At 43.3% G+C, this 9,808-nt stretch overlaps 1 protein-coding gene across 1 annotated transcript in view; it reads left to right on the top strand.

The window, feature by feature from the left end:
• The first annotated feature begins 5,000 nt into the window (after positions 1-5,000).
• The window catches only part of LOC139419439 (dolichyl-diphosphooligosaccharide--protein glycosyltransferase subunit STT3B-like), an 85,296-nt gene continuing 80,488 nt past the window's right edge, over positions 5,001-9,808 (top strand). Inside the window, exon 1 of the mRNA XM_071169390.1 lies at positions 5,001-5,554. Within this exon, the coding sequence (XP_071025491.1) occupies positions 5,286-5,554 (269 nt within the window). The 5' untranslated portion in view covers positions 5,001-5,285. The remainder of the gene's footprint in view (positions 5,555-9,808) is intronic.

The following is a 9,808-nucleotide window of genomic DNA, read 5'->3' as shown; positions in this document are numbered from 1 at the left end:
TAAACCTGATAAACTAGTCCTGTATGGGTAATAGTCTAATCCTGATAAACTAGTCCTGTATGGGTAATAACCTAATCCTGATAAACTAGTCTGATACACTAGTCCAGATTAACTAGTCCTGTATGGGTAATAGTCTAATCCTGATAAACTAGTCCTGTATGGGTAATAACCTAGTCCTGAAAAAACTAGTCCTGTATGGGTAATAGTCTAATCCTGATAAACTAGTCCTGTATGGGTAATAGTCTAATCCTGATAAACTAGTCCTGTATGGGTAATTGTCTAGTCCTGATAAACTAGTCCTGTATGGGTAATAACCTAGTCCTGTATGGGTAATAGTCTAAACCTGATAAACTAGTCCTGTATGGGTAATTGTCTAGTCCTGATAAACTAGTCCTGTATGGGTATAACCTAGTCCTGATAAACTAGTCCTGTATGGGTAATAGTCTAATCCTGATAAACTAGTCCTGTATGGGTAATAGTCTAATCCTGATAAACTAGTCCTGTATGGGTAATAGTCTAATCCTGATAAACTAGTCCTGTATGTGTAATAACCTAATCCTGATAAACTAGTCTGATACACTAGTCCAGATAAACTAGTCCTGTATGGGTAATAGTCTAATCCTGATAAACTAGTCCTGTATGGGTAATAACCTAGTCCTGATAAACTAGTCCTGTATATGGGTAATAGTCTAATCCTGATAAACTAGTCCTGTATGGGTAATAGTCTAAACCTGATAAACTAGTCCTGTATGGGTAATAACCTAGTCCTGATAAACTAGTCCTGTATGGGTAATAGTCTAGTCCTGATAAACTAGTCCTGTATGGGTAATAGTCTAGTCCTAGTCCTGTATGGGTAATAGTCTAAACCTGATAAACTAGTCCTGTATGGGTAATAACCTAGTCCTGATAAACTAGCCCTGTTTGGGTAATAACCTAGTCCTGATAAACTAGCCCTGTATGGGTAATAGTCTAAACCTGATAAACTAGTCCTGTATGGGTAATAGTCTAATCCTGATAAACTAGTCCTGTATGGGTAATAGTCTAGTCCTGATAAACTAGTCCTGTATGGGTAATAGTCTAGTCCTAGTCCTGTATGGGTAATAGTCTAAACCTGATAAACTAGCCCTGTATGGGTAATAGTCTAATCCTGATAAACTAGTCCTGTATGGGTAATTGTCTAATCCTGATAAACTAGTCCTGTATGGGTAATAACCTAATCCTGATAAACTAGTCCTGTATGGGTAATAGTCTAATCCTGATAAACTAGTCCTGTATGGGTAATAACCTAATCCTGATAAACTAGTCCTGTATGGGTAATAACCTAATCCTGATAAACTAGCCCTGTATGGGTAATAGTCTAATCCTGATAAACTAGTCCTGTATGGGTAATAGTCTAGTCCTGATAAACTAGTCCTGTATGGGTAATAGTCTAGTCCTAGTCCTGTATGGGTAATAGTCTAAACCTGATAAACTAGTCCTGTATGGGTAATAACCTAGTCCTGATAAACTAGTCCTGTATGGGTAATAGTCTAATCCTGATAAACTAGTCCTGTATGGGTAATAGTCTAGTCCTAGTCCTGTATGGGTAATAGTCTAAACCTGATAAACTAGTCCTGTATGGGTAATAACCTAGTCCTGATAAACTAGCCCTGTATGGGTAATAACCTAGTCCTGATAAACTAGCCCTGTATGGGTAATAGTCTAAACCTGATAAACTAGCCCTGTATGGGTAATAGTCTAATCCTGATAAACTAGTCCTGTATGGGTAATAGTCTAATCCTGATAAACTAGTCCTGTATGGGTAATAACCTAATCCTGATAAACTAGTCCTGTATGGGTAATAACCTAATCCTGATAAACTAGTCCTGTATGGGTAATTGTCTAGTCCTGATAAACTAGTCCTGTATGGGTAATAACCTAGTCCTGTATGGGTAATAGTCTAAACCTGATAAACTAGTCCTGTATGGGTAATTGTCTAGTCCTGATAAACTAGTCCTGTATGGGTATAACCTAGTCCTGATAAACTAGTCCTGTATGGGTAATAGTCTAATCCTGATAAACTAGTCCTGTATGGGTAATAGTCTAATCCTGATAAACTAGTCCTGTATGGGTAATAGTCTAATCCTGATAAACTAGTCCTGTATGGGTAATAACCTAATCCTGATAAACTAGTCTGATACACTAGTCCAGATAAACTAGTCCTGTATGGGTAATAGTCTAATCCTGATAAACTAGTCCTGTATGGGTAATAACCTAGTCCTGATAAACTAGTCCTGTATATGGGTAATAGTCTAATCCTGATAAACTAGTCCTGTATGGGTAATAGTCTAAACCTGATAAACTAGTCCTGTATGGGTAATAACCTAGTCCTGATAAACTAGTCCTGTATGGGTAATAGTCTAGTCCTGATAAACTAGTCCTGTATGGGTAATAGTCTAGTCCTAGTCCTGTATGGGTAATAGTCTAAACCTGATAAACTAGTCCTGTATGGGTAATAACCTAGTCCTGATAAACTAGCCCTGTTTGGGTAATAACCTAGTCCTGATAAACTAGCCCTGTATGGGTAATAGTCTAAACCTGATAAACTAGTCCTGTATGGGTAATAGTCTAATCCTGATAAACTAGTCCTGTATGGGTAATAGTCTAGTCCTGATAAACTAGTCCTGTATGGGTAATAGTCTAGTCCTAGTCCTGTATGGGTAATAGTCTAAACCTGATAAACTAGCCCTGTATGGGTAATAGTCTAATCCTGATAAACTAGTCCTGTATGGGTAATTGTCTAATCCTGATAAACTAGTCCTGTATGGGTAATAACCTAATCCTGATAAACTAGTCCTGTATGGGTAATAGTCTAATCCTGATAAACTAGTCCTGTATGGGTAATAACCTAATCCTGATAAACTAGTCCTGTATGGGTAATAACCTAATCCTGATAAACTAGCCCTGTATGGGTAATAGTCTAATCCTGATAAACTAGTCCTGTATGGGTAATAGTCTAGTCCTGATAAACTAGTCCTGTATGGGTAATAGTCTAGTCCTAGTCCTGTATGGGTAATAGTCTAAACCTGATAAACTAGCCCTGTATGGGTAATAACCTAATCCTGATAAACTAGTCCTGTATGGGTAATAGTCTAATCCTGATAAACTAGTCCTGTATGGGTAATAACCTAGTCCTGATAAACTAGTCCTGTATGGGTAATAGTCTAATCCTGATAAACTAGTCCTGTATGGGTAATAGTCTAGTCCTAGTCCTGTATGGGTAATAGTCTAAACCTGATAAACTAGTCCTGTATGGGTAATAACCTAGTCCTGATAAACTAGCCCTGTATGGGTAATAACCTAGTCCTGATAAACTAGCCCTGTATGGGTAATAGTCTAAACCTGATAAACTAGCCCTGTATGGGTAATAGTCTAATCCTGATAAACTAGTCCTGTATGGGTAATAGTCTAATCCTGATAAACTAGTCCTGTATGGGTAATAACCTAATCCTGATAAACTAGTCCTGTATGGGTAATAACCTAATCCTGATAAACTAGTCCTGTATGGGTAATAGTCTAATCCTGATAAACTAGTCCTGTATGGGTAATAGTCTAATCCTGATAAACTAGTCCTGTATGGGTAATAACCTAATCCTGATAAACTAGTCCTGTATGGGTAATAGTCTAATCCTGATAAACTAGTCCTGTATGGGTAATAACCTAATCCTGATAAACTAGTCCTGTATGGGTAATAGTCTAATCCTGATAAACTAGTCCTGTATGGGTAATAACCTAATCCTGATAAACTAGTCCTGTATGTGTAATAACCTAGTCCTGTATGGGTAATAGTCTAATCCTGATAAACTAGTCCTGTATGGGTATTAGTCTAATCCTGATAAACTAGTCCTGTATGGGTAATAACCTAATCCTGATAAACTAGTCCTGTATGGGTAATAGTCTAATCCTGATAAACTAGTCCTGTATGGGTAATAGTCTAATCCTGATAAACTAGTCCTGTATGGGTAATAGTCTAATCCTGATAAACTAGTCCTGTATGGGTAATAACCTAATCCTGATAAACTAGTCCTGTATGGGTAATAACCTAATCCTGATAAACTAGTCCTGTATGGGTAATAGTCTAATCCTGATAAACTAGTCCTGTATGGGTAATAGTCTAATCCTGATAAACTAGTCCTGTATGGGTAATAGTCTAATCCTGATAAACTAGTCCTGTATGGGTAATAACCTAATCCTGATAAACTAGTCCTGTATGGGTAATAACCTAATCCTGATAAACTAGTCCTGTATGGGTAATAACCTAATCCTGATAAACTAGTCCTGTATGGGTAATAGTCTAATCTCGTACTCTGTTTTAGTGTGGCTGCTGACTGACGTCACCGTGAGAATAGATGAAAACACAACATCAAATAATACAACAGAATAAAGCCACGTGACAATAACAGGTCTAATTCACCCTGTGTGTCTGTTATTATTGTGATAAATCTATTCCCGACATGCTGTGGTGACTTCCTGTTTGTGTCATTCTCAGCAGGAGGATTGTTTTGAATGGAAGGAGGACATTGGACAGCCTGAGCATTATACCGCTGGTATGTGCGCACTGGGAGGCAGCTGTTCGTAGCCAGGTCCTACTGTATCCTACTGATCCTACTGTACTTATTCACACGGTTGACGCTGCTGTGGTATACGCTCTCGTGGCAGGCATGTCTCGCGGATTTCATTTATTTTATTGGCTTCTTCCGTGAAACCGACCCCGCGCTGTTGATAGCGGATTGGCTATCTTTTCAGTCTGATATTATATCCTAGACATATGATTGGTGGACTTGCTAGTGCGCTATCCTTCCTCAACGACACTACGACTATCCGGTGTGAATCCCATCCCATTGGTTACTGTCCCTGTCAGTCTGTACACTCTCTCTTGTGATTGGTGTTATGACAGCGCCGTGGACCTGCCCAGTCGGACCCGTCTGGTTGTGAGAGGCTGAGCTCTCTTCCTGGTCCTGCTGTCCACGGTGCGCCCGCCCTGACATCAACTTCCAAGGAGGAGCAGCTCGTCGGTTCGCGTGCGCTACTGCGGTACTGCAACCCCGGCTGCTATGTGACTCCATCGGGGGAACTTGGTTTGAATTAGCGGTCCGGTTATACCAAGGATAGGGTTCTGGTGATTGGAAGTGAAACGAGAGGTGCAGATAGGGTGCGAGGGTCTTCCGACAGTGGAGCGTGGCAGCAGGAGGGGGATTTCTCTCGTTCCGATCAGATCTGCCTACAACCGGGGTCTGGCGTAGAATATGGCGGAACATCACTCTGTTTCCGATAGCAAGCATAAAGCTTCTGCTGCGAATATCGGAGCTTCTCTCTCTGGGAATGGACGGAGCAGTCCAGCGGGGACCGTCGGTAGTAGTCCTACGGGGGCTCTCTCCACCGGGATAGCTCAGCCGGCAGGGTGGCAGTCCTTACTTTCGTTTACCATCCTGTTTCTGGCCTGGCTTGCTGGTTTCAGTGCCAGGCTCTTCGCTGTCATCCGATTTGAGAGCATCATCCACGAGTTTGACCCTTGGTGAGTAAACAGTAACACGATCATTCACATCGATAATGGAGAATGTAGACAACTACCGCGCTACTGGAAATATGCTGCTCTAACTGATCTAGCTCTGATTTCATGTTTGGCAACACAGTAGACAGAGCAGCGCAACATTGGTATAAACTCAGCCACGTATCCTTTGTAGCAGTTCCAGAGTGACGATAAATTGTAACAATAATTGTGTGCATGTCGGATCCGGAGCAGAGCGCGCGTCTTCATAAAGAGGACAATGGTGCGGTGTGAGTGACACAGCGGATTGAACCCGGAAACGAGAAGCAGCAGACTGAAGAGTAGCCTATAGCCTACCTAGCCTATCTATATGCATTTCCTCATTTATTATCCAACTGTTTGGCCAGATCTTACATAACAACTAGACGTTTACAGTTAGCGGTTTCTTCCAGGATAGACTAATAATAAGACTATTCGGCCATAGGCAGAAATATGCATTTTTGACTTGTATAACATGACAATGTCTATAGGCTATAAATCAAATAACTGACACCTACCGTAGTGGACTACATGGAGAATTAGGGTGCCATTTGGGAGTCACTGAAGTCTGTAGGACTCTGTGTTACACGGAGTTTGACAGCTCTGACTTTTGCTTCAAGACGAGTGGGGAAACACTCTGTTAGTGAGAGGAGAATAAGGAATTTAGTCTATGACTATTGGCATTACGATAGGAATTGTGCCTATTTGATGAGACTAAATGGATTGTCTAACTGTAGAACCTGTCGTGGAGAACTAGGAAATCGTCAGTCAGGCCAATGCCTCCTTCTCCTCTGAGAGGAGACAGTGTGAGAGGAGACAGTGTGAGAGGAGACAGTATCCGAGGAGACAGTGAGAAAGGAGACAGTCTGAGAGGAGACAGTATCCGAGGAGACAGTGTGAAAGGAGACAGTGTGAGAGGAGACAGTATCTGAGGAGGCAGTGTGAAAGGAGACAGTGTGAGAGGAGACAGTGTGAGAGGAGACAGTCTGAGAGGAGACAGTATCTGAGGAGACAGTCTGAGAGGAGACAGTATGACAGGAGATAGTCTGACAGGAGACACTCTGAGAGGAGACAGTATCTGAGGAGGCAGTGTGAAAGGAGACAGTGTGAGAGGAGACAGTGTGAGAGGAGACAGTCTGAGAGGAGACAGTATCCGAGAAGACAGTGAGAAAGGAGACAGTCTGAGAGGAGACAGTATCTGAGGAGACAGTGTGAAAGGAGACAGTGTGAGAGGAGACAGTCTGAGAGGAGACAGTATCTGAGGAGACAGTGTGAAAGGAGACAGTCTGAGAGGAGACAGTATCCGAGGAGACAGTGTGAAAGGAGACAGTGTGAGAGGAGACAGTCTGAGAGGAGACAGTCTGAGAGGAGACAGTATCTGAGGAGACAGTCTGAGAGGAGACAGTATGACAGGAGATAGTCTGACAGGAGACACTCTGAGAGGAGACAGTATGACAGGAGACAGTCTGAGAGGAGACAGTATGACAGGAGACAGTCTGAGAGGAGACAGTATGACAGGAGACAGTCTGAGAGGAGACAGTCTGAGAGGAGACAGTATGACAGGAGACAGTCTGAGAGGAGACAGTATGAGAGGAGACTGTCTGAGAGGAGAAAGTCTGAGAGGAGACAGTATGACCGGAGACAGTCTGACAGGAGACAGTCTGACAGGAGCCAGTCTGAGAGGCTACTGCCCAGCTAAAGCCAGTATTGCATCATCTGTTGACAGTGTTGGTGTTATTGTATAATGACACTATGGAATTCATATCACACCTGTATTACACCTGTATAACACCTGTATTACACCTGTATTATACCTGTATCACACCTCTATTATACTCTATTATACCTGTATTACACCTATCACCTACCTGTATTACACCTATCTGGTGTTGCCTGCTGACTGACTAACAGACAGAGAGGATACATAGTGGACGAGCATCACCGTTTCCCTGTTTCTGGTGTCTGTGATGCTCTTTAATGAAGACATGTAGGACCCAGGTCCTCATGTTTCTTCAGAGAGGAGGGGGGCTGTGTGTCCTCCTGTTCACCAGAGATCCTCTGGTGTTGCCTGCTGACTGACTAACAGACAGAGAGGATACATAGTGGACGAGCATCATCGTTTCCCTGTTTCTGGTGTCTGTGATGCTCTTTAATGAAGACATGTAGGACCCAGGTCCTCATGTTCCTTCAGAGAGGAGGGGGGCTGTGTGTCCTCCTCTTCACCAGAGATCCTCTGGTGTTGCCTGCTGACTGACTAACAGACAGAGAGGATACATAGTGGACGAGCATCACCGTTTCCCTGTTTCTGGTGTCTGTGATGCTCTTTAATGAAGACATGTAGGACTCATGTTCCTTCAGAGAGGACATCTGAACGGAACCTCTTAATACCCAGACAGCGGTGGCTCTTGGCAGGGCAGCAGGGGGGGGGGGGGGTCTGTGGTTTTAATTATAGCGAACCAAAGTAGAAGACAACTGGAGCGTTTTGTTGTTGCAGACTCTGAAAAGTCCAGACACCAGGCGAGAGAAGCAGAATAAGTCTAGCCTGATTTGAGAGCCCATGGGGGCGTACCAAATAGACATGGTGGTGGGTTAGTGTTCTAGTCAGACATGTTGGTGGGTTAGTGTTCCAGTCAGACATGTTGGTGGGTTAGTGTTCCAGTCAGACATGTTGGTGGGTTAGTGTTCTAGTCAGACATGTTGGTGGGTTAGTGTTCTAGTCAGACAACATGTTGGTGGGTTAGTGTTCTAGTCAGACATGTTGGTGGGTTAGTGTTCCAGTCAGACATGTTGGTGGGTTAGTGTTCTAGTCAGACAACATGTTGGTGGGTTAGTGTTCCAGTCAGACAACATGATAGTGGGTTAGTGTTCCAGTCAGACAACATGTTGGTGGGTTAGTGTTCTAGTCAGACAACATGTTGGTGGGTTAGTGTTCTAGTCAGACATGTTGGTGGGTTAGTGTTCCATTCAGACATGTTGGTGGGTTAGTGTTCCATTCAGACAACATGTTGGTGGGTTAGTGTTCTAGTCAGACAACATGTTGGTGGGTTAGTGTTCTAGTCAGACAACATGTTGGTGGGTTAGTGTTCTAGTCAGACATGTTGGTGGGTTAGTGTTCTAGTCAGACAACATGTTGGTGGGTTAGTGTTCCAGTCAGACAACATGTTGGTGGGTTAGTGTTCCAGTCAGACATGTTGGTGGGTTAGTGTTCCAGTCAGATAACATGGTGGTGGGTTAGTGTTCCAGTCAGACATGTTGGTGGGTTAGTGTTCCAGTCAGACATGTTGGTGGGTTAGTGTTCTAGTCAGACATGTTGATGGGTTAGTGTTCTAGTCAGACATGTTGGTCGGTTAGTGTTTTAGTCAGACATGTTGGTGGGTTAGTGTTCCAGTCAGACATGGTGGTGGGTTAGTGTTCCAGTCAGACATGTTGGTGGGTTAGTGTTCTAGTCAGACAACATGTTGGTGGGTTAGTGTTCCAGTCAGACAACATGTTGGTGGGTTAGTGTTCCAGTCAGACCACATGTTGGTGGGTTAGTGTTCTAGTCAGACATGTTGGTGGGTTAGTGTTCTAGTCAGACAACATGTTGGTGGGTTAGTGTTCCAGCCAGACAACATGTTGGTGGGTTAGTGTTCTAGTCAGACATGTTGGTGGGTTAGTGTTCTAGTCAGACAACATGTTGGTGTGTTAGTGTTCCAGCCAGACAACATGTTGGTGGGTTAGTGTTCTCGTCAGACATGTTGGTGGGTTAGTGTTCCAGCCAGACAACATGTTGGTGGGTTAGTGTTTTAGTCAGACATGTTGGTGGGTTAGTGTTCTAGTCAGACATGTTGGTGGGTTAGTGTTCTAGTCAGACATGTTGGTGGGTTAGTGTTCCAGCCAGACAACATGTTGGTGGGTTAGTGTTCTAGTCAGACATGTTGGTGGGTTAGTGTTCCAGCCAGACAACATGTTGGTGGGTTAGTGTTCCAGCCAGACAACATGTTGGTGGGTTAGTGTTCTAGTCAGACATGTTGGTGGGTTAGTGTTCTAGTCAGACATTTAAAATAACCCGATGCAGCTGGTCTCTGGCCTGGCTGAGGTCATGAACAATTCATCCTCGGTGTTGGTGGGTCAGTCAATAACCCGTGTGTGTGTGTGTGCGTGTGTTTGTGTGTGTGTGTGGGGGGGGGGAGACATTAGGAGGTTAACAGTGTTGACACAGAGCTGCTCCTGACTGAAACAACACTGACTGTGTTGGACCAG

Source organism: Oncorhynchus clarkii, chromosome 2 (assembly GCF_045791955.1).
Source record: "Oncorhynchus clarkii lewisi isolate Uvic-CL-2024 chromosome 2, UVic_Ocla_1.0, whole genome shotgun sequence".
Taxonomy (NCBI): Eukaryota; Metazoa; Chordata; class Actinopteri; order Salmoniformes; family Salmonidae; genus Oncorhynchus; species Oncorhynchus clarkii.
The sequence above is the reverse complement of the archived record's forward strand: the minus strand, read 5'-3'. Positions and strand labels throughout refer to the sequence as shown.